A 24,938-nucleotide genomic window follows, 5' to 3' on the forward strand; every position below is an offset into this window, starting at 1 on the left:
GCAATGATTAATGATCTCTACATGATTATTTAAGTACTCAGAAGTACTAAAAGATGAAATCGATCCATTATAAAATCTGGAAATTTATTTCAGGCTACTAACATGAACATACTTCCTTATAACGTTAATCTTTCAAAGGCGATTCTCTAATTCCTTGAAAATGTGCTTAACAGATATTAAGCATCTATTAATCAAAATCTATAGATTCACAGCACTATTCCTCTCAACAGTTTTATAAAGACAGAAGGAAAGGAACACATAGTATATATATCTAACAGATTTTTCATCTGTCCCCAAATTAAATTCTTCTGTACTGTTCTCAAAATGTGCTAACTTACATGATAAATAAAATAATGGGAAACACAAGCCCAAATACTAAGAAGTGTTACCCTTAAATAAAAAAAAAATACGTGAAAATACTGGATGAAGAAAATGTGTATATATATATATAAATATATATACATTTACACACAAAACATGGGTTAGCATATTCCTACTATATCACATTTAGTTAAGATGAACAAATACATACAAACACACGTGTTAAACAAAATAGAGCAAGATAATATTCAAATGTAAACAGCACTGAATAGTACAAATAAATAGAAATCATATTCTTATCTCACAAAAGGCAATGTAAAACAGACCTTGTTGAGAGTGCTATATTTAGTTTTGTGCCTTGCACTTAGTATTACTTAAAAAGTAATATATAGATGTGGGATAACATTTAAAGTAAAGTTGAAAAGAACAGCAAATGGTTTTAAATAACATATAAAGGCAGATTATTAGGTTCAGGATGGGCTGGTTTAGGAGTCAGTTAATGGACCATGAAATATTATGTAAAACATTTGAAGGATCAAAACATTATTTTTTAAAAAGCATGTAATTAGCTGGGGTTTTTTCCTAAAAAAAGAGCAAATCAAAGATTAGGATGAATTACAAAATCTCTGAAATGAATTCCATCTCAGGTTTTAAATTTTAAGTGACAGAACACAATCTAACAAAGAAAACTCTCCAGTGAGACATACAGTTGGCCTACAGAAAAATTAAAACCAGAAGAAATAAAATATCCTACAGGACAAATCTTCTTACAATTAATGCTAAGGACCTGTCCAAAAAATTTTAATATTAGAATTATACTGTGTTAAATTAAATACAGAAAAGTGATTTATTATCAGAATAACCTGTAGAGCTTTTTCTAAATATACAGTGATTTCCCTATTTATCCACTCCAGAATTGGGGAGTGTGAAGGGGCAGGACAATGGTTTGAGAAAAGTGATGAATATGTATATGATATATTATGAATATGTATACTGTGGAGAAAACCACCCAGGTGGTTGACATACCTACTGCTATAAAGTATTTAATGGAGAATTTAAGCAATATGCTCTAATTAGCTTATAAATATTTTTGTCACACAGACGAATCTGTAGAAACATAATTTTACCTGTGTACTGAATAGGGGAATCAACTGAGGTGTCTATAAAAAGTTAGTATTTCTTACATATTTAAATGTAGGAAAGGTAGTTAAGGAAAATTACTAGCATTTTATGCAAAGTTAGATTTAGATATGAGCTATAAAACTGTTCAACATTATCTACAAAATAGGTAAAATTAGTTTAAAATTCAGTCGTAGAAAAACCATTCTAGGTCCTACCCACACTACTCAGATATTTTCATAATAACCAAGGGAATTACAACAAAAAAACTATAAAAACATTTAAAAAACCATTTTATATAATTTTTATTTACACTTTAGGATTTAAACAACTTGCTGGGAACATCCCTTGTGGGACAACGTAGTCTTTTTTTATTTGAAACTATTTAAACTTCAAGATAGGCTCACTAATTTTTTTCAAGGGCAAGCAACAAATGTGTTAGCTGAAAATAGCCAACTTAATGATTATTTGTAACACAGACTTGATTAGGTGAGCCTAGAGATCCTCCCCACCTCTGTCTCCCCTGTGAAGGAGGAGGTCTTTGTGTGCTTTTGTGTGGCGGTTCCACTGAATTCATTACAATAGAGATGGACATTTCGTATTCGTAACGATCCAACATCTGAGCAATCTTCTTTCGAGATACACCATGTTTATTCCTCCTACCAAAAAAGAAAAGGATTTAATTCTTTAGGGTAACAAAGTAAAGATTCTAAATTATATTTTACAAATAAACACTAAAAGATATACCTCATTCACACATATTTTGGACAAAAAAAATTTATACTGGCTCTCAAAAATTTTAACAATATTTTAAAAATACTGAAAGACACCATAAATGACAACAAAATGTTAAAAGATAGTATCTTCTTCACACAGAACTAACTACCAATTTGCTGAACCATGGAGTTAATCTCCCCCTGGCTTCTAATAACAAATCAAAGATTATAAGACAGTGTTTTGGGAATTATAGAGGAATTGAGTGGACTTCTAGGACTTACAAAAGTCATATGAATATTTATCACTTTTTAAGTTATTTTAGGACACTTCCTACTGTATTTTTATAATTTATTATCAACACCAAATTATTATTAGAGATAAAACAACTTGGACGTATTTTACAAAACAAAATGTTGAGTGACAGAAATTAGACACAATGAATATACATTGCATTTTATTTATATAAAATTTGAAAAAAGCATTAAACCATGGTGTTAGGCAAAAGATGTTTTAGAAAAAAGATGCATTAAAAAAAAAAAATAAGATGCATTAAAGAAAGGGAAGTAATTACCAGGAAATTGTTACTAGGAAAAGGAATTGGAAGAACTTTTGAGGTGTTAATAATATTCTTATAATGTGGGTAAGGTTAAATGAATATTTACCTTACAGGAAATTTGTTAAGTTGTATATTTACATTTTACATAATTTTGTGAGTTTAATTACGACAACAAAAAGTGGTTTAAAAATTACTCTTGACCCTCAAAAAACTTTTAACATTTTACCCTTGTAGTTTTCTGTAACTTGACTTGGATATGACAAAACACACAAGAACATATTTTACATTTAAGGTTATAGTTCTAGATTTACTAATGTTAATTAATTTTTCCCAGAAAAGGGACACAAAGGAAATGTTTATGCTTTAAAACTATTGCTATTATGGTCAAGATGAGAAGAGAAAGCAAAAAGGACTAGAAGACAAAAAAAAAAAGGGCCAGAGGGGAAGGATGAGGTTGAAATGGCAAGATATAACTAAATCCACAAGATGTCAGAATTGGTAATTCAATCAACTTACCAAAAAAAATCTGTCAAACTATACTAGACATCAATTAAGCTCACTTTATTTTATAAAGTCAATTATATTAAGAATTCTAATAAATTTCAAGTCCCTCAAATGGTAATGAAGCCTAACTGTATTTGTATTTCATCAATTCTTTTATTCTGCATAACCCAAACAGCTTTAGCTCTTAAACTTGTCTCTTCTACTTGAGGTGAAATACACACAGAGAAGCAAGCAAACAATACTGAATATTAATAAATCTATCAGTTTTATCTACATATGACCACAGTATGCAAATCAGAAAGGGAAAAGGGGTAACCAAATGAATAAAAGGTAAGGGGAAAAGAAATTAGTTGAACATCATACATGGAATAATAGCGTTAAGCTGGAAGAGGGCAAGCTGAGGTGGGGAAAAAAAAAATGGTTTTTAAAAAAAAGGAAGCGATGGCTGCACAACTCTGTGAATATACAGTTGACCCTTGAACAACACAGGTTTGAATTGTGCAGATCCACATACATATGGCTTTTCAGTAAATACAGTGCAGTACTGTAAGTGTACTTTCTCTTCCTTATGACTTTCTTAATAACACTTTTCTCTAATATATATAACATACAAAATAGGTGTTAATTAGGTGTTTATGTTACCGGTAAGGCAGGAGGCTATAAGTAGTTTGGGGGGGGGGGGGGAATCAAAAGTCATTATCAAAAATGGAATCAAAATTCCATTATCTGTGGATTTTCAACTATACCAGGGGTCAGCACCTCTATCCCTTTCATTGTTCAAGAGTCCACTGCACTGAGAACCATGAATTGTACACTTTTAATATGTAAATTGTAAGGTCTGTGAATTATATTTCAAAGTTGTTACCAAAAGCAGAGAGAGGAAATAAAAAACAAAGAAAGAAAAAGAGTCATAGGAAAACCAGTGACATGAGGGGAGAGAGATCAAGGTAAACACAAATGGAAGGCCAGGGTTGAAATCCACAACCCCTCACCACAAATTTTGAAACTGACAATGCTCTGAAAACTCAGTCTTATGTTGACTCAGATGGCAGCAAAATCTAATCAAACCTGTACTCATCTGGCAGTACAACAAACATTAGATTATGCAGAACCTTTCTTGTCTAATTACAGGACTAGTCATGATTTGCCACAGAAAAATTAAGATCTGTGATTATGACATGCTGCCCCAAACTCTGCTAAGCGTATGATGATTGCATATACACACTGTATCACCTTTCTTGAAAAAACAAACAAAAATAACCAAAACCTGAATTCTAAAACATACTGATTACAAGGATCTTGGTTATGGGATTATGAATCTGTGGTAGTAAAGATGAAAAAGAGAGAGCAAGCCGAAAACCCCAGGTAAAAAGGTGATGGGAGCTAAAATGGGAAGAGAAGTCTGTAGGGTATTGCAGATAAGTGGCCTCACTAAACACCAGAGGAAAAGTTCTAACTTTTTCTTGAAAGTATTCTGGATCTCCACTAGCATTCAATAAACTATGAAACAGTGGTAGGAATTCACATAAGAAAAAAGTAACACACTTAACAAGGAAACTTTAATAAAATCTACCAAGGGAAGGTGCCCCAAGAAGCCTTGAAGTCAATGCTTCTCTTAACAGAAAGTGAGTAGTCCCTATTCACAAGCAGCAAACATAAGACAAGCAAAAGCTACTGAAGCAATTGGGTAAAGAAGAAAGAAAAAAAGAGAAAGATTCAAAAAATGTTTTCAAAGATAAGGATTCAAAAACAATTTGAGTGCCTTACTTTTCTAATTCTTCAGGATCAAATTTCCACCAAGTTTCAGGTTCATGAAACTCTACTCTGTATCCTTTTCCTATGGCCTACACAAAGGAAAGGAAGAAAACAAAAACCCAGAGAATACTTCTTAAAGTAAAAAAGAAGGCAGATAATTAGGAGTTTCATTTAGACAATACTTCTAAATTTGCTCTACCAAGAAAAATTCTACTTTTAAATAACATGGTCTATAAATATACTAAGACAACTTAACTGGACAATTTCAAATTACTATCCTCAAGTCCAGGCAAAACTAACAAGATGAACATATTTCTTTATAAGTACTATTCCCAGGTTTTAAAAACTAAGTAAATGAATACACCTCTTTATAAAATAGGGACAAATGTGTATATAATACATATCAAAGCAACCAAAATTTCAGAATATGAAAAAACTGACAGGATAAAATATTAAAATTCTCTCATATCTTATATTTACCATTTCCACATATGGTTTCATTTCCCAAGCTTGTGTATTAGTGTTGTCTATTATAACTGGAGATCTCCCTTGATTGATAGCTTGTTTTGCTGAAATAAAAAATAAATTTAAAAAACAAAAACAAAAACCAGAGGACTATTAGGTTAAAATATACAAAATAAAATGTAAACATTCATATTAAGAAATTTTCTCTATCTCTGTACTTAAAACTAAAATTATGCAACCTCTTGAGTCAGTGCCATGAAAAAAAAGGACTCCACATTTATTAAAAGGGAATTAAGAGACATAACCACGGACAATGTGTAGTCTCTAGATCGGATACTGGTTTTGACAAACTAACGGTAAAGAACATTTGGGGGAAAACATTTTGTTGAACTTACAGCTAAGGAAGCCTTCAGTCTAGAGCTAACTTTCATTTAGAGGAAACACTGAATACAGTCTGACTATGAAAAGAGGTGAACATTTACTGACATGGCAAGATGAAAACTGGTAACTAAAAATGGCAAATTATAACATAGTACGTAAGTATGACTTTATTTTGGTCAAAATACAGAGATCCAGGGAGAGCTACTAAATATCAAAAGTGGGCATCTGAGGGTAACGGGAATATAAGCAATCTATGCTTATCTTTATCTATATTTCCCAATGTTCTATAATTATAAATAATGCCTTTGAAATAAGAAACTTAGGGTTTTGTTTTTTTTTTTTAAAGAATGCTATGGATATATTATTACTTGCCAGCAAAACTTTACATACCAAGTAGCTAAATACCAGTTAACTGACTTTGTAAATATTTCTTAGGACTAGAATTCTCGAATTAGGAGCTGAGATCACATGGAACTTTTCTAAACTACATCTCCCTATCCCTTTGCCATCTCTTCCCCATGAGGTAAGAATCACAGCCACAGTTAATGACAAGAGTGTGCATACCCCAAGTGTAAACAGACAAGAAATGTAATTAAGAACCTACAATAAAATTTAAAAGGCTGAGGCAAAAGGCAATGCTATGGAAGTTTTGTTGGTGCTTAGAATTCAAAACATTAAGTTTTACATGATGAAAACATTTATACAGATGTCTAAGGACAAACAATTCCAAAGGTTAAGTAGTAATGACTGTCGTGGAATACATATTTGGAAGAAGATGTCTCTAACAAAAGAAATTTTGAATTTGGGTCATAAATAGCCTACCAAAATGCTATCATCTCCCATTGCTCTATCCCGAATCATAAACAGTGATCAAATCTTTCATTAAAAAAAAAACTTACTAAACTAATTATCTTAAATGTCTAATAGTTAGGCTATCACCTCCAAGGAGTTACATTCCAGAAGAGGAGCTTAATAACCAAATTAAATCTCTGATTTCAAGAATGGGAAGATCATCCTCTTTCAATGAAAAGGCATCATGTAATACCACATTTCAGTACACTCCAGGAAAAAACAGTTCCTAAGTAAAACAATGTTTGAATACCCAAATAATGAGAGTCACCATATTTTAAGAAACAGTAATGATACCTTGGAGAGGTTTTTAATTTACAGACAATCTAACATGAATTTAGAGTCTTCTAATAACACACACATGAAGCAGACAGATATTCCCAGAATGGTACCTGGCGTTTAAAAGTATTCAATAAGGGGGTGCCTGGGTGGCTCAGTCGGTTAAGGGTCTGACTCTTGACTTCAGCTCAGGTCATGATTTCATGGTTCGTGGACTTGGGCCCCACACTGGGCTCTGTGCTACAGTGCTACAGCATAGAGCCTGCCTGGGATTCTCTCTCCCTCTCTCTCTGCCCCTCCCACCTCTCTTTCTCTCTCAAAATAAATAAACATTAAAAAAAAAAAAGTATTCAATAGGGGTGTCTGGGTGGCTCAGTCAGTTAAGCCTTCGGCTCAGGCCATGATCTCATGAGCCCCGCATGAGCCCTGCATCAGGCTCTCTGTGCACAGCCTGCTTCAGATTCTCTGTCTCTGTCTCTCTCTCTCTGCCCCTTCCCCATGCATGCACAGGCCAGGCTCTCCGTCAGTGTTCTCACTCCTTGCTAAGTGCCTGGAGCCTGCTTGTGATTCTCATTCTCTCTCTCTCTCTCTCTCTCTCTCTCTCTCTCTCTCACACACACACACACACAAAATAAACTTAAAAAAATAAAAATATTCAATAAACATCTGTTAAAAAGAGAAATTTAGTCCTAAGTTAAGTCATGACTGTTAGTTATCATTACCTTGAAAACATTTATGTTATACTGATAATAAAACCAGCACTTTATCTAAGCACTATTCTTTGTTCAGCAAGTATAACTCACATGACATAAACATTTTAATGTAATATTCTAGACCAGTACTGCAAAGAGAAAAAAATGTTCCACACAAATTTCACAGTCCACCAAAGGTATACTGGCTTCATTAAGGAAAATGTTTCAGTAAGGAAACAATTCACTATTGGATAAAACCATTAGATATAAGATTGATGGAGAACTTGATAATGGAGTAGGCTGCCCCTTTGAAGCTACTAATCAATCTTAGCATCACTAAAATTGGGACAACTAGACATATGGTTACATACATACATACATACATAAACCTAACAAATCCTCCTGTCTAGAACTGACCTCTATTTAAATACAGGAGAAAGAACAGGCTAAATAGTTACCACAAGAAGCAGACAACTACAAGATATGGGACATTCTGTAGGACAAATAACGAAGCTTTACAACAAATTAATGTTATGAAGACAAAAAGAAGGGATAAAAGAGGATACAGATTAACATAATTAAATGAAACATAAAACCAAATGTACTGCGAGGAACTAGCTTGTACCCTGATTCAAAGAGAACAACCGTAAAGAAATACTTACGACAACAGGGAAAATTTCATTACAGGGTGAGTATTACATGATGTCAAGAAATTGTTTTTTTAAGTGTGATGATGGCATTGCAATTAAGTAAGATGCCATTAAGAAAAAGTTCATTTGAAGTGCATAAAATATGATGTCTGCAATGTACTTTAAAAACCTTAGCAAATAAAAGTTGGTGGGGGGGGGGGTTAAAACAAAAAGGATAAAGCCAATAAAGGCAAAATCTCAATAACTAATAATAATTCTGAGTGATGGATGTATGGTGTTCATTGTAATCTCTCTACTCTAGGTTTAAATTTTTCATAATAAAAAACAATTTGTGGGGCACCTGGGTGCTCAACCAGTTGAATGTCAGACCCTTGATTTTGGCTCAGGTCATGAACTCATGGTTCATGCGATGGAACTTTGCATCAGGTTCCATGCTGACAGTGTGGAGCCTGCTTGGGATTTTCTCTCTCTTTCTCTCCCCCTCCCTCTCCTGCTCACTCTCTCTAAATAAACTTAAAAAAAATAAAAATAGAAACAATGAATCATCAATGCATTCTTCATCTTTTTAAAAAGAAATTAACATAATGTAAGCACTTACTAGTTCTAGATCAAAAGTTTTCAATCTTGACTGCAACATCAGAGTATCTGGATAACTTTCTAGTTATCTGGTATCTAACATCTGGATACCAGTGCTCAGATCCACTCCAGGCCAACTAAACCACAAATCTGTGGAGCTAACATTAACTCATAAGTTTGTTTTTTTTTTAAGTCCCCAGGAGGGGTGCCTGGGTGGCTCAGTCAGTTAAGCTTCTGACTCTTGATTTTGGCTCAGGTTCATGGGATCAAGCCCCTCTTCGAGCTCTGTACAGACAGTGCAAAGCCTGCTTAGGATTCTCTCTCTCCCTCTCCGTCTGCCCACCCTCTCCCCCAGCTCACATGTGCACGCACATTCCCTCTCTCTCTCAAGATAAACTTTACAAATAAAAATATGTGTGCCTATGTTATGAACCACCAATCTAGAAAGAGAAAAAACTGACTGATGTGCTTCTAAAAAATGTATTAAGTAGATTTTTTTTTGCAGAATGTCAATGTGAAAAACTTTTAATATTCAAAGGTATTATATGAAGACTTAACATTGCCACTATTCATAGAAAAATACTTTTTGGGAATATACAACAGTTTCAAGAGTTCTTTGAAATTTATTCCTTAGGTATAAAATAAAGGTTATCAAAATAACCCGCAACTCTATTTTGCCAGCCTATACTGGCACACTATTTACAGTTTACAAAATATACCTTTCTAAATTCTCTAATTTCATAACAACCTTGATCAAGTAAGGCAAATATAGCTATCATTGCCTCTAACAGATGAAAAAATTGGGTCTCAAAGCTATTTAATGGCTTGCCAAAGTCCTTCTGCTGGTAAAAGTCAAGTTGAGAATAAAAACTCAGTCTTCTCATAGTCAAATATTCCATCCCAAAGACGTGGCCCAAAACAAACCTCTGTTCTGGTTCCAGTCATGGGCATCACCAAGTTGATTAACATTATACCTGTACCCATCTTGATGGTGAAAATAGTCATCAGTGCTGAACACAATGCCATCACGACTCTGACCAAGCAGAATTCTGTTAATAAAAGAAATCATAAGGTGCCATTTATAAAATTTATAACCATCAAAAATAAGCCACACAGGAATGAATCTCTGGTACTTACCTGTAAATATATAGCAAACATAATAGCACGGGAGCAGATTTCAGATTTCAAACATCACTTCACACTTAAATCTATACAATTACAACCAGTAACGTTTGTAGGTGGCATTTGTATCACCACTTTTAAAAACATTCTTCAACCAATCCCCAAATTATGTTAACTATTATCCATGTTTTAACTTTAGTGTGAACTTGTATTTATAGTTTCTAAAATTGCCTAAACTTAGTGCAATAAGTAACCTAAAAGGCAAATAAGCCTAAGCAATTCATCTGGGGAAAACTTTATTTGACCTAAGATAGCTTTGATAAACTCATTTCCACAAGGCACAAATACATATGACCTAAAACTGGAAGTCAGAAATAGCTTGAGGCTTAAGGTTGTGAAATAACATGTAATCCTCCAAAGTATAATCAAACTTTAAATCTGCTAAGAGATTAAATTACTAAATGAAGTCAATTACTAAGCACTAAATAAAAAACACACTCTTCAAATAAGTCAATGATAATCAAACTTTGTTCTCACAATATGATACTACCTTAAATTTCTAGGCACAGTGAGATTAACTAGTGTTCAGATTGTCAGAGAATTCCCCAAACCAGTGACTCATGAATTAAACTGGGGCAGGGGGTGCTGAGAAAAGGTAAAAAACAGTGAATATAATTTGGATCCAACAATAATAGAAGTTTTTTTTTGTTGGTTCTCTCCTCCCTCTCAGCCATTAGGCAAGTGGATATCATTTTATAATTTTCTTAGATGGGAAGAGAGTGGAAAGTGGTGGAAGGGATTGAAAATAAGAGTATTGTCATGGGATGATTCAAGAACACATACCTCCAAATCAAAGGAATAGGAAGGACTCCAACTATTAAGACAAACCTATCCCTCCTTTCCTCAGCTTATTGTAAACCTGTAAATAGGCATACCTCAGAGATATTGCAGGTTCAGTTCTACACAATAAAGGGAGTCAAATTAATTTTTTGGTTTCCCAGGGCATATAAAAATTATTACTAAAAAAACAATACATATATATACATATATATATACCTTAATTCAAAAATATTTTATTGCTAAAAAATGCTAACCATCATCTGAGCTTTCAGTGAGTTGTAATCTTTTTTGCTGGTGGAAGGTGTTGCCTCAATCTTGATAGCTGCTACTGATCAGGATGGTGGTGGCTGAAGTGAGTGGCTGTGGCAATTCTCTAAAACTGGACAATTTTGTATTGTATCGACTCTTCCTTTTGTAAACAATTTCTCTGTAACGTCTCTGTAAGCAATTTCTCTGATAGCATTTTACTCACAACAGAACTTCTGTGAAAATCAGATTTAATCCACTCAAAACCTGCCACTGCTTTAACAATTAAGTTTATGGAATATTCTAAATCTTTTGTTGTTATTTCAACAATGTTCACAGCATCTTCACTAATGGACTTCATCTTAACAAACCACTTTCTTTGCTGTCCATAATAAGAAACACCTCATCTGTTAAAGTTTTATCATGAGATTGCAGCAATTCAATTACATCTTCAGGCTCCACTTCTAATTCTAATTCTCTTGCTCTTTCTACCACATCCGCAGTTGACTTCTCCACTGAAGTCTTAAATCCATCAAAGTTATCCGTGAGGGTTGGAATCAACTTCCAAATTCCTCTTCATATAGATATTTTGACCCCATGAATCATGAATATTCTTAAGGGCATCTAGAATGGTGAATCCTTTCCAGGAGGTTTTCAATTTACTTTCAACTTACTTTGATCAAAGAATCAGTATTTTTGGCAACTACAGCCTTACAAGATGTATTTCTTAATAATAAGACTTGAAAGTCAAAATTACTCCTTGATTCACGGGCTGAAGGATGAATGTTGTGGTAGCAGGCATGAAAACAACATTAATCCTGTTCTACATCTCCACCAAAGCTCTTGGGTAACCAGGTATACAGCCAGTGAGCAGTAATAATTTCAAAAGAATCTTTTTTTCTGAGCCATAGATCTCAACAGTGGGCTTCTAATATTCAGTAAACCATGTTGTAAACAAACATGCTGTCATCCATGCTGCCTGCTCAGGCAGAGTGCATTTAGCATAATTTTTAAGGGCTCTAGGATTTCGAGAATAGTGAGTGACTATTGCCTTCAACCCAGTCACCAGCTGTGTTAGCCCTTAACAAGAAAGAGTCGGCCTGTCTTTTGAAGCGAAGTCACTGACTTCTCCTCTCTAGCTATGAAAATCCTAGATGGCAACTTATTCCAGTAAAAGAATGTTTGTCTACACTGAAAATCTGTCATTTAGTGTAGCCACCCACCTTCATTAATTGTCTTAGCTAGATTTTCATTAATTAGCTACATCTTGCTGCAGCTTCTACACCAGCACTTCCGCTTCACCTTGTACTTTTATGTTATGGAGACAGCTTCTTTCCTTAAACGGCATGAAACAACCTCTGCTAGCTTCACACTTTTGTGTAGCTTCCTCACCTCTCTTAGCCTTCACAGAACTGCAGAGTGAGGACTCTGGATTAGGTTTTGGCTTAAGAGAATGTTGTGGCTGGTTGGATCTATTATCCACACTACTCCAACTTTCTCCATACTAGCAAGGCTATTTTGCTTTATCATCATTTGTGTGCTCAGTGGAGTAGCACTTTTAATTTCCTTCAAGAACCTTTCCTTTGCAGTCACAATTTGGCTGCCTGTTTGGCTCAAGAGGCCTGGCTTTTGGCCCATCTTGACTTTTGGCATGCCTTCCTCACTAAGCATAATCACTTCCAGCTTATGATTTTAAGTAAGACGTGCAACTCTCCCTTTTAGAACACTTTTACCACTGTAGGGTAACTCACTGGCCTAATTTCAATATTGTTGTGTCTCAGGGAATAAGTAGGCCTGAAAATAGGGAGAGAGATGGGGGAACAGCAGGCTGGTGAAGCAGTCAGAATACAATGTTTATCAATTAAGTTTCCTATCTTATATGGGCACAGTTCGTGGCACCCCAAAACAATTATAATAGTAACATATGAGTTGCCTGGGTGGCTCAGTCAATTAAGCATCTGACTTCGGCTCAGGTCATCATCTCACAGTTCATGAGCCGGAGCCCTGCATCTGGTTTTGTGCTGACAGCTCAGAGCCTGGAGCCTGCTTCCGAGTCTGTCTCTCCCTCTCTCACTCTGCCCCTCCCCCACTCACACTCTGTGTCTCTCTCCTTCAAAATTAAACACAAACAAAATTTTTTAATAGTAATATCAAAGATGACTAATCACAGATTACCATAACAAATATACTAAAAATAAAAAAGTTTGAAATATTCTTAGAATTGCTAAGTGACATAAGGACATTCAGTGAACAAATGCTTTTGGAAGAATGGAGCAAAAGACTGTCTTGACACAGGGTTACTGCAAACCTTTAATTTGTAAAAAGTGCAGTATCTATGAAGCACAATAAAACAAGGTATGCTTGTACATTTTATAATAAAAATAAAAGTACAGATATAAAAAAAATTTAAACACGCATTTCCAATTATAGAAATTATAGTTCGAATTACTTCAAACAAAGCAAATGAAATTAAATGGTTAGTTATTTGCGAGGCTGGAGTTGGATTTCTTTTTTAAGTCACCATGATTTTTCCAAAATATACTATCTAACATAATTGGCATCTTATTTGTTTATACAGACAACCCAGAATATAAAAATGCTACAATATTAGCATTCCAAACCAAAGCTCAATCATCTAAAAATAATTTTGACCATAATCAGCCTTATCATATCAAATTATTTTCAACAGTATCAGAAAAATGATACCACTTTTCTTAGACATCCTGTTTCATTTTTTTCCATTCTTTTATGAGCACTGATTTTTCAGATACTAATAATACCATACTACAAACGTATAATAGCTTTTGTACCCAAGAAATGTTTTAACCACAAAAAAAGGTAGGTGGCGGGGTGTGGAGAGGGGAGGAGATAGCAAATCAACTTACACCATTAAACCAAGTAAACATCAAACATGAATAAACCTCTATGAAGAACATCTTAAATATATAAATCATAATTACAGCAAATTATTTTAGCTTGGAGAGAGACTTTTTCCTCCCAGACTGTTCATGCAGCTTTTAAAAATTCCCTGAATTACCTCAAACTGTGAAGCTTTATTTTGGGGATTTATATAAAAAATTACCTATAATCTATTTGGATATATGTGATGCCATATCAACCATCTGAACCAAAAATAAGTTACTTAAAAATATTAACATTTTCAAAATTCTTATGGTCAGATTCTATTAGAACTTTCACACATTAAGTAAGGTGTTAAAATGAATCCTCCAAATGTCAAAACTTAGAACTCTGAAAAATCAAGTATCTAATAAAAAAAATCAGGTACGAACTCACTGGCTACTTGATTTGTATTTTCCAGAATATCTATCTTTTTGAAAACTTACTATATGACAAGCATTTTATGTATATCTATGACCCCATTTAACTCTCCTGACAACTTTGCCAATTTGATATTAAACAAATCCAGAAAAAAAAAATGACTTCAGAAATCAGGCTCCTGGAGTTACATAGCAGTGTCAGAGACAAAACCAATGGCTTACAATGAGGCCTGCTTCCTGGTATTCACCCCCTCCTATAATCCCTTCCCCTTTAGTGTGGGTGGGAGTCAGTGACTACAGCTTCTAACACAATATGGCAAGGTTGATGTAATGTCCCTTCTGAGATTAGGTTATAGAAAAAAGTGACTTATGTTTTAGGCTCAAAGCTGGCTCCCCTTCTCTTATCAGAGCTGTGAATGGAGAGCATCCCAAGGAGAAAAGAACCAAGGGAGGTCTCCAGCCTATAGCCAGCAACTAAATGAAGCCTTCAACCCAACAGCTCACAAGGAACTAAGCCTTGTCAACAACCTCAGTAGAGATCTTCCAAGCAGATCCACCCCAACCTTCAGATCAGAACAGAACCCTAGCCAACACTTTAATCAATAGCATTGTTAAAGACCTTGGACCTAGAGGCACCCAGATAACTGCACCCAGACTCCTGTCCTTCAGAAACTGTGAGATGATAAATGTTTGTTGCTTTAACTGTTTTTAATAAGGTAATTTGCTACACAGCCACAGATAACTAGCAGTCTGTGCTTATAATTCTTCACTTAAGTAAGGAACAAGTGAATCCCGTTCCTTAACTGTTTTGGGAACCCTAATGGCCTATTATGAGTTAATTTTCATAATTTATTTTTAAATTTTCTAATAACTATACATTATTTTCTCTAATAATCCATGTGCATTTACGACCAGAAGTGATTTTTCCAAAAAAAATCTGAGTAGAACTGACATTTCATGAATGCTTTATCTCCTTATTTACTGAGTGGCCCTGCATACCCTTATCCCCAAACCACTTCACTGGGGCACTTCACTCTCTAAATACGCTTTCAATTAAGAATAGGTATCTACTAGGGGCACCTGGGTAGCTCAGTTGGTTAGGCGTCCGACTTCCGCTCAGGTCATGATCTCACGGTTTGTGAGTTCAAGCCCCGCATGGGGCTCTGTGCTGACAGCTCAGAGCCTGGAGTCTGCTTCGGATTCTGTGTCTCCTCTCTCTGCCCTACTGACGCTCTCTCTCTCTCTCTCTCCCAAATATAAACATCAAAAAAAATTTTTTTCTTTTAAAAAAACAGATACCTACATAAGGAAAGGTCAATCTTTTCCGCTGGAATTTAAACTGAGATCTCCTCCAAAAGCAGGGAGGAAGAAAAAAAAATCTCTTCCCATTTCTCTTTAAACTGCAATTTCTTGGGGCACCTGGGTGGCTCACCTGGTTAAGCTTAAGCATCGGACTCTTGATTTCATCTCAGGTAATGATCTCACAGTTCCCATAGGATTGAGTCCTGCATTGGGCTCCATGCTGACAGCAGGGAGCCTGCTAGGGATTCATTTTCTCTCTCTCTCTCTCTCTCTCTCTCTCTCTCTCTCTCTCTGCCATTCCCCCACTCACCCACACTCTCTCTCTCTCAAAATAAATAAAAAAACTTAAAAAAAAAACCCTACAATTCCTTATGGCTGCTATAACAAATTACCACAAACGTGGTGGCTTAAAACAGCATGTATTATATTATAGTTCTGAAGGTCAAAAGCCTGAATTCAGCTCCACTGTGCTAAAATCAAAATGTGGGTAGGCTGGCATTCCTCCTGGAGACTCCTTAGGAGAATCTGTATCCTCGCCAAATTTTCCAGCTTCTAAAGGCCACCTCCATATGGTCCCTTCCTCCATCTTCAAAATCAGCAGTGTAATATCTTTCCTCCTCTCTGAAAGTACTTCAGTATTTATCTCTTATTTACTCCCAACATTTTGCTAATATAAAAATGAAATTAGTTGCCCATTTCTGAAAATACATTTGCTGTCATTAGTGAAACCAGTAGAGTAGAAGAAATGCATATTACCTAAAATATCTTAGGTTCAACTTTCCTCCCTTGTATGAACAGGGTCTATAGTCCACACCCCTAGGAATGACACCCAAAGCTTGATCCCTAAATGGTCCTGTGTCCAATCCCTGACTCCAGAGGATTCTGTTTGGCTGATGGCAATTACAATGGTAACAAATTCCACATCTAGAAATTGTTGAATTCTGCCTGAAATAAACCTTTAATCAAAGCACCGAAAGTTTTCCTAAAAGAACAAAGAGCTAGCACTTCCACATACCTACAAAGGGGTATGAACTGTTTTGCACTAGCTTATTCATAAATATTTAAACTCTGTAATTGTGTTAGAACTTAATCTAAAACTTATTTCATTAAAATCTGTTAGCAAAGTTGTGGGTAAACAATTAGGTAAAAAATTTGGTAAAGAAATACTACATGAGTTCAGAAGGATAACTGAGGGCTGAGATGACAAACCAAAACCTCAAAAGGCAGAGGCATTCAAAAGAACCTTTGAATAAATACTGACAACAATGAATGGACAGGTATTCTGTCTCCTGCTATAGAGGGCAGGTGCTAATCCAACTACAGAAGGACATGAAGATGGGAGAGGTGGGCAAGGACTAAATGAAGGAAGAAGGGGACTTGAATACCTTTCTTTCTTCAAAGCCCATTTTGGGGGCACCTAGGTGGCTCAGTCGGTTAAGCATCTGACTTCAGCTCTGGTCATTATCTTGTGGTTCAGTGCATGAGTTCAAGTCCCGCACTGGGCTCTCTGCTGTCAGCACAGAGCCCGCTTTGGATCCTCTGTCCCCTTTTCTCTCTGCCCCTCTCCCACTCACTCACTCTGTCTCTCTCTCAAAAATAAATAAAAACATTAAAAAAAAAAAAGTGGTGACCTAGGGGCTCCTGGGTGTCTCAGTCGGTTAAGTGTCCCATTCAGCTCAGGTCATGATCTCGCAGTTTGTGAGTTCAAACGCCCGCATCGGGCTCGGTGCTGACAGCTCAGAGCCCCGAGCCTGCTTCAGATTCTGTGTCTCCCTCTCTCTCTTTGCCCCTCCCCTGCTTGTGCTCTCTCTCTCTCAAAATAAATAAAAACATTAAATTAAAAAAATTAAAAGAAAATAAGTAAATAAACACACATTTATAAAAAAAAAAAAAAAAAAAAGGTGGTGACCTAAACAGATACGTTTGCTTCTTTTAAATAAGCTTTTTAAAGTCAGGAGTCAGGTATCGGGCCCTGCATGCAATAGATATTAAAGTGAAGGAGCAGAGAAGAAACACGCTATCATTTATATCCATAGTTTGATCTTGTCCCAGGTTTTGTAACTTCTCCCAAGCCCTTTAACCTGAACCTATTCTCTTAAGCCTCTGCTCCTTCTATGAAATGAAAATAACACAACCAATCTCACAAGATTTTTATATGTGAAAGTACTCTGTAAATTGTAAATCATGACACAAATGGTAGTTACTACTATAACATCCACTCCTATACACCTAATTCCTCAAATATGCATATTATATATAATCACCTCTATCATTTCCAACTATAATTATTCCTCCTTGAAATTCTATCACATACCTTATTCACCTTCGGTTTCAACATACTCCAATGTTATCTCAAATCTCATCTTTCCTTCTTAAATTTATTCTATACCCATGCATAGTCAGGTGACCCTAGCTAGGAGATCCCTTCATACAATTTCCAAATTGCAACTGTTTCTTTCTTCTGGTCTTATATTCTAAATCTAGGAGACTGCCCATGTTCGTGAGACTTCACCCTTAATTTCTGTACTTTCTAAAGAGTTGAAATCTCATCTTCTCTACAAAATCTTCATTAAAATAAAAGGAATCAAAACGCAAAGACCTAAATTTAAATTCATTTACAAAGATCACAGCTTACGATCTAGCTTAAAATAAATGTCTGTACCATAAGTTTAATCTTTAATTTCTTGCTTCTGAAGAAACTTCTATTCAGACTGTTTTGCAAGAAAATACAAAACATTTATATAATGGTTCTTTGGACTTCTTTATCCTCACCACCAAGACATCAAGTTTTCTTTTTCTCCTTACCTAGCATACATCTTGAATCATCCTACAAAAACTGCAAAGAATTTGTATTGTTTTTCTTTGTGTTATTTTTCACAACTGCTTTCATTTCACAAATGAAATCAAATGCATCAATATTCTTTTTTTAAAAATGTAAACAAAAACAAGAATTTGAAACATTTTGTCATTCAATAATATATCACCAGCTGTAACTCCATTTTACTCAGGTACTGCTCACCTCAGACTCCTTAAACGTAAAGAAATCAAAAGGTTCCCTCTGTCAATCAACGATATGAATGCAGCACAGTGCTTAAAACACAACCACACCTTCTTTCCTTGGGTTATCTCATTTACTTCTCACAATTATTTCAGGAAAATAAGTATTACTCATTCTATTAACAAATAGCAAAACTTGTCCAAGGCCATAAAGTTTGAAAAAACGAAATCAAAAGCCTGAGTCCAGCTCTTCTTGAATCTGACTTAAAAAGGGAAGGCTAATACAGTTCTCAAATAGCATTTACTTACATCACTGTCATAATTATACAATGGTGTATCTATTTTTAAAACCCTCAGCAGAATCTTTACATGCCAATTCTCCTTTACTCCATCAGGAAACATCCTTTTAAATATTTACACCATCAGATACCATTCTCAAGTGTAACAAATTAAAATTTTTCTGCTAGAAACATGAAAGCATTTGTCGTTGATTACAACTATCATCTATGATTTTTAAGTAATGAATTACCAAGTATTTACTTGGTATCCTTTACTCACCGAGACAACGTTGTTTTCCCAGAACCAGGCAACCCTCTTAAAAGAATAAGTAGTTTCTGCAATTTATTTAACTTTTCCTCTTGAAACTGCTGGTTCATAAGCCTGTGTGTTCCATGATGGTTGTCCATAGAAGTATCTTTCCAACATCCTTCACTGGTTTCATAGAAACCATTACTCACATATCCATCTTGCACACCGTAGCCATTTGTAGAGGAATGATCTCTACTGGTGTTCTCACTACAATCAATATAGTCATTGTTCTGATCAAAAGTCATACAGTTCCAGTTAACGTGACAACCATTTACATAATTCCCATTTTGAAACTGAGAACCATCTTGGGCATGGAAAGTATTTGATGGTGGATTTGGTGGAGCATCGAATCTTTGAATATTTAAATGATAGTTAAAACTGGGAAGAGGAGGACCGGGGGGTACTATAAAAGAATGTACTGACTGCCATTCAGGCCTGAAGGAAGTAAACGAATCATCACAAAATGCAGGTATTACTTGTCCATTACAAGGATATTTGCCTGGCTCGTTTCCCACGTGCTGTGGATAACCACAATGTGACTGAAGAACATTACTAATATCTCTTTTCTTTCCTTCTTCAGATTTTAACAGACCGTTATTATGGCCCTGATGACAGGCAGTAACTTGTTCCTCAGAGGGTTCAGGTTCTTTACAACTTCCTTCCAAATCATCTTTTTCATTTTCAAGCTCTTCAATTTCTTTGTAAAACTGGAATAATTCATTGTCAAGCTCTGATTCTTTGGAGTTAAATTTCTGTTTCGTGTCTCGTCCTTTGTCAGCTATACCATTGATAGTGCCTGACTGATTCCTCCCTTCATTACATTTCCTCTTCTCAGGCGGTTTGTAAATGGGTCCTATAAATGCTTTACTTGTGCTATATATCTCATCATCTGTGGATACCAATGGAGGACCTGTATCCTGTAAAATCTGTGCATCAATGGATTCGATAACATCTGGTCTATTATTACCAGGCACCACATCACGCACAGGTTTCGGCAAGTCTGTAGCTTTGATTTTGTCCTCCTGAGGATAACTATGTCCTCTGACATCCACAACGGTCACAGGAACCCAATCATTCCCAGTTTTCTCTTGGATTCTGTGAAAATCAGCACTACCATGGTGGGAAAAAACATAAGCCTCTTCAGTTGACTTCAATTTTTTATAGCATGGTTCACTTGTTAGTTCTTCACCATGATCCAAAGATTTTGCTTCAATTTCACCATAAGGCATCTGGGGAACAAATAAATCACATAATTATTAGCTAATATTTTAAAAATCTAAACAAAAGTTTTTCAGAAACACGAAAACAGAAAAGACATTTGAATGTGTGATATACACAAATAATGGTAACATTTTCCCAAAATACAAAACTTACAAACTTGTAATTTTATAACTATTTACTATTTAAGTATTGTTATAATGATTTGGGGGGGTGAGTCTCACTGAAGGTAAGTAAGTTATCTTTTTTTTAAAAAAAGGTATATCTCACCTTTGATGGAAATGATGCATTTCTGAACTTAAAGAACTTAAGTTTGGAAAATTAAATCAGTAATATATATTTGATGATATACACAATTGTGTACTAAGATGGAGAGTAAATCTGCCAGCCAAACTGACACATTTCCAAAATGGTGTGATAAATGGCATTTTAAACCCTTACTGTTTAAAATCACTACATCTTTGGGAGTAAATGGATCCAGCTCTCAAACCTCAGCGTCTCCTTAGCAATCAAATGTTAGGTTACCTGAAATGCCAGACTTTACAGACCCTATTCCTGTTAGTGTAAAAGTGGTTTCCAACCGGCTGTACTGCATTAATTTAAAAGAAAAATAAATAAACAAACAAACAAACTTCAGTTGCACTAAGAATGACTCAAACATGTCACATTACGTTTAGAAATCTGGCAACTCCCCAAATCAAAGCGCTGATCTTTTCCACATGCTTGGTCAATCTCAAAGATAAATTCTGCTTCCCCTGAAATTACTTAGGGACCCTCAAAAGTGCGATCCCAAAGCCCGTTTTACATACTTCTTCACTCTGCCCTCTCTCTGGTGTTCCTCTAACAGAGAGGAAAAGGGGCAAAAAAGACGAACTAAACGATACAGGTAGGCCTACAGAGACTGAAGATGATACAACTGCAAAGAATGCCGTCCTTTTGGAAACGGCCCCCCTTCCAAGCGCCTCCGGCCATCTCTCCGCTTCTCATTTCCTCCTTCGAAATATCATAAAAGTCTCAAAGAACAACAAGCGGTTGCATTAACACGGCGTGGCCTATACACAACCTGAGTCCCATGGCCTCCTGACCTCTAAAGAGGGCAGCCCGGGCAAAAGTGCGTCAGCCGGGGTCTTTGTCCCAATGGAGGCTGTTCGGGTTGTCAGAAATTCAAGAGATCTCCGAGACTCAAAGGTCCACTCCGGGCTAATCAAAAGGGTCCAGCCAAGAGCAGACGAGAGCCCCCCCCCCCAAAAAAAAGACAAACGTCACCGTCACTACCCCACCCTTACTTAAAATGGGGTGTTTACTCACCTTACACTACAGCTCTGCATTGACTTTTACCTCCCAATAAAATCCTCGTCTAGAAAGACACGAACATCTGAAAAGGTAAAAGCAACGCGCAAACACCGCCCCAAAGCAGAGAGGAACTAAACCCCAAGCCCTCAGCATCTGGGCAAGCTGCACCGCCGTACGCAAGATGGCGGCCACCGCGCTGTTACCCCGGCAGGAATTACGGATTTGCGCTCGGCATTGTGGGAACTGAAGTCCAGCGTTCGCACCGGGCCTGGTAAACTCAGCGCTCGGAGACTTGGTCTCCCAGAATTCATTACGTGAGAGACACACTAGCTGTGACAAACGTAAACCCTAACTAGTTCCCAGATCTGGAGCGGGGAAGTGGTTTAGAACTGTCAACTTGGGCTGAAAACGGCAGTGACCCTACTCTGGGATTCATCCGTAAAGGAAAAGAGAACGTGAGTGCCTGGCATCCCAGATACATAAGCCGCTCTCAGCGCGATGCTTTTGAGACTTTCTAGGAGACCATCAATCAGGCTTTTCAAAGGGGCCTCAACCTTTGTTACCGCCAAGTAGGGTTGCCGGCATTTCTACGAAAAACCACTCAGTAATTTTAAGTTCACGTTCTTCTATCCATGGAGACAATCACTGCAGCAGAGCCTTAAGTGCGTAAGAGAATATTATTTAGTATCGTAACTATGTTGTGTTTTGAGAAACAAAGGCCAATTACTGAATTGCCCGTTAAAAATCAATTTGTAACAAGCGCTTAGAACAGCACCTGTTGAAAAGTAAGTGCTGTGTGTCTGTTAAATTAGAAATAATTATTTTTTAAATGAACAATTTGGCAATCCTCAGCCAAGAGCCCCTTCTCTCTTTCCGCCACCACCCCACACTCTCTGGGCCCGCTCCCTTCCCTGTATTCTTTCCTGCCACTACAAGTGAAACTGCTAATGTCTTCGTGTTTAAATAAATCTTTCTGTTGTGATAATGTTTTAATTTATAAATATAATAGTTAAAATCATAGTCTGGAATATTTGCATTTAATTATTTAACAGCTTGATGATCAAGAGGGCTTATGCTTATGACCAAAGCAATCCATCCCCTTATAAACAATCTTCCTCAAATACAAATTCCTACGTCGACCTTCGATGTTTCCTCGTAATTAGATTCAAGTTATGCATTCTCTGCGAAAACAACCACTTAAGTGAAGTTGTGTCTGTCTCAGGATATTGTGTATGGAGGTTCAGGATGTCTGTCTGTCCACCATAAGTTGACATTAGTCTTTATCACCCTATCAAGGTGTTTTCCAGGTTCTCCACTGTGTATCTTAACCACTTGCAACTAATAGGCAGTCTATGAAGAGATACTTTGACATCAAGCAAATATCTTTCTCCGAATCAGACTCTACCTATGGTTCAGCCTCCACTGAAGATCCTTGCTGCAACTGATCTTTACAGTGACGGCTACAAACTGTAGATTTTTTTACCCCTAACTCCTTCAAGCGCTCCACCTTTACTACAGGTGATTCTGCTTTTTATAAAGAAGAGCTCTCCTTGTTTACTATCAGCATGAATTTATGCATTCCTTTTTGTTCAAGAAGTAATAATCCATTGCTGTCTTTTACTTATTTAATTAGCTGGTTAGTTGTATTAGATAATTTTTAGGACAGTTCTGGATTCTTAGAAAAACTGAGTATATATAGTACAAAGTTCCCATGTACTGTACCCTCCCAACCACACACACACACACACACACACACAGGTTCCACTATTATTAACCTCTTATATTACTATTATACATTGTTATAATTAGTGAGTCAATATTGATACATTAATATTAATTACAGTCCATAGTTATTTAGATTTCTTTAGTTTTTACCTAATTCCCTTTCCTTTGCACAATCCCTTCCAAGACACCACATTACGTGCAGTTGGCATTTCTCCTTAGGCTCCTCTTGGCTGTGTGTCAGTTTCTCAGACTCTATTTGTTTTTGGTGACCTTGACAATTTTGAGGAAAACTGCTCAGGTATCTTGTAGGATGCCCTTCTGCTGGAATTTATCTGATGTTTTTCTCATGATTAGACTAGGGCATGGGGTTTTGAGGTAAAGTGTTACTTTCATCACATCATAACAGGGGTAATACTACAAACATAATTTATGATCGTGTATGTTAAACTTGATCACTGCCTAAAGCAGCATTTACACATTACAGTAAAATTAGTCTTTTCCCCCCTTTCCATATTGTACTCCTTGGAAGTCACTGTGCACAATGCACATTTCTGGTTGTTAACCTCCCTTTCCATTCGTGTATTTACATATTTTATTTGAACTTCTGCATGGGATATTGTTCTCTTCTTCCCCATCCTTATTTATTTTGATGCTCAAAGCATCAGATTTGGCTAGCTTCACCTGGCTCCCTTTGACCTGCATGTTGAGCACTTCCTTACTTTTGTGGCACAATAATTTTCCAGACTTGTTTTGTACATTTGTTACTCCTACCCTGGAGTCAACAAATTCTCCAAAGCCTTGTTTTCTTTTGTGTTTTTTTACTGGAAAATGGCATTTAGAAGCTAAGACCTTAGAACTAAGTGTGCTTATTGATACTGGGGTATTACTGCTTTTAGGCCCTCTCAGTAGGCAGAAGTGAGGAAGAAGGGAATAGATATATATATTTTTTTCACTTAAATCATGAATATTGATACTTACAATCCAATCCAATTCCTCAGTATTCCTTGTTGCCTTCCCCATTTCATATTTGTGTCTGCCTTTGTTAACAGTGAGATACTTGTTTTCTAACAGCAACAACACATTTACTTATTACCCTCATCCTATATTGCACACAAAATAGTTTAAGAATTGTTACATTCAGGGGCACCTGGGTGGCTCAGTCAGTGGAGTGTCCGACTTCGGCTCAGGTCATGATCTCACAGCTCATGGGTTCGAGCCCCACATCAGGCTCTGTGCAGACAGCTCAGAGCCTGGAGTCTGTTTCCAATTCTGTGTCTCCCTCTCTCTCTGCCCTTCCCCTGCTCGTGCTCTGTCTGTCTCTCTCAAAAATAAATAAACATTAAAAAAAATTTTTTAAAGAATTGTTACATTCATATGATTACAAAAGCAAACCTACTAAATGGGGTTCAAGACTTGTTTGTAGTTCTACCCTAGATTGAGAGTTGAAAGTAAAAATACTACGTGC

The 24,938-nt window shown here is 36.2% G+C and overlaps 1 protein-coding gene across 10 annotated transcripts in view; it reads right to left on the bottom strand.

The window, feature by feature from the left end:
• The window catches only part of N4BP2L2 (NEDD4 binding protein 2 like 2), an 86,711-nt gene extending 64,757 nt beyond the window's left edge, over positions 1-21,954 (bottom strand). For 3 of the 10 annotated variants that reach the window (XR_008294891.1, XR_008294890.1, XM_015071000.3), the window contains exons 1-6: positions 21,764-21,954; positions 19,208-20,466; positions 9,789-9,913; positions 5,453-5,541; positions 4,985-5,061; positions 1,953-2,099 (exon numbers count right to left, since the gene is read on the bottom strand). Coding sequence is in view for 5 of the 10 variants with exons in the window: in XM_015071000.3 (XP_014926486.2) it covers positions 1,953-2,099; positions 4,985-5,061; positions 5,453-5,541; positions 9,789-9,913; positions 19,208-20,466 (1,697 nt within the window). In the remaining 5 variants the exon portion in view is untranslated. Of the gene's footprint in view, positions 1-1,951; positions 2,100-4,984; positions 5,062-5,452; positions 5,542-9,788; positions 9,914-19,207; positions 20,467-21,763 lie in introns of those variants that run through there. The other 7 variants (XM_053214120.1, XM_053214122.1, XM_027064651.2 and 4 more) reach the window with 6 other exon arrangements.
• Between the last annotated feature and the right edge of the window lie 2,984 nt (positions 21,955-24,938).

The sequence above is a fragment of the Acinonyx jubatus genome, chromosome A1 (assembly GCF_027475565.1).
Source record: "Acinonyx jubatus isolate Ajub_Pintada_27869175 chromosome A1, VMU_Ajub_asm_v1.0, whole genome shotgun sequence".
In the NCBI taxonomy this organism is placed as follows: domain Eukaryota; kingdom Metazoa; phylum Chordata; class Mammalia; order Carnivora; family Felidae; genus Acinonyx; species Acinonyx jubatus.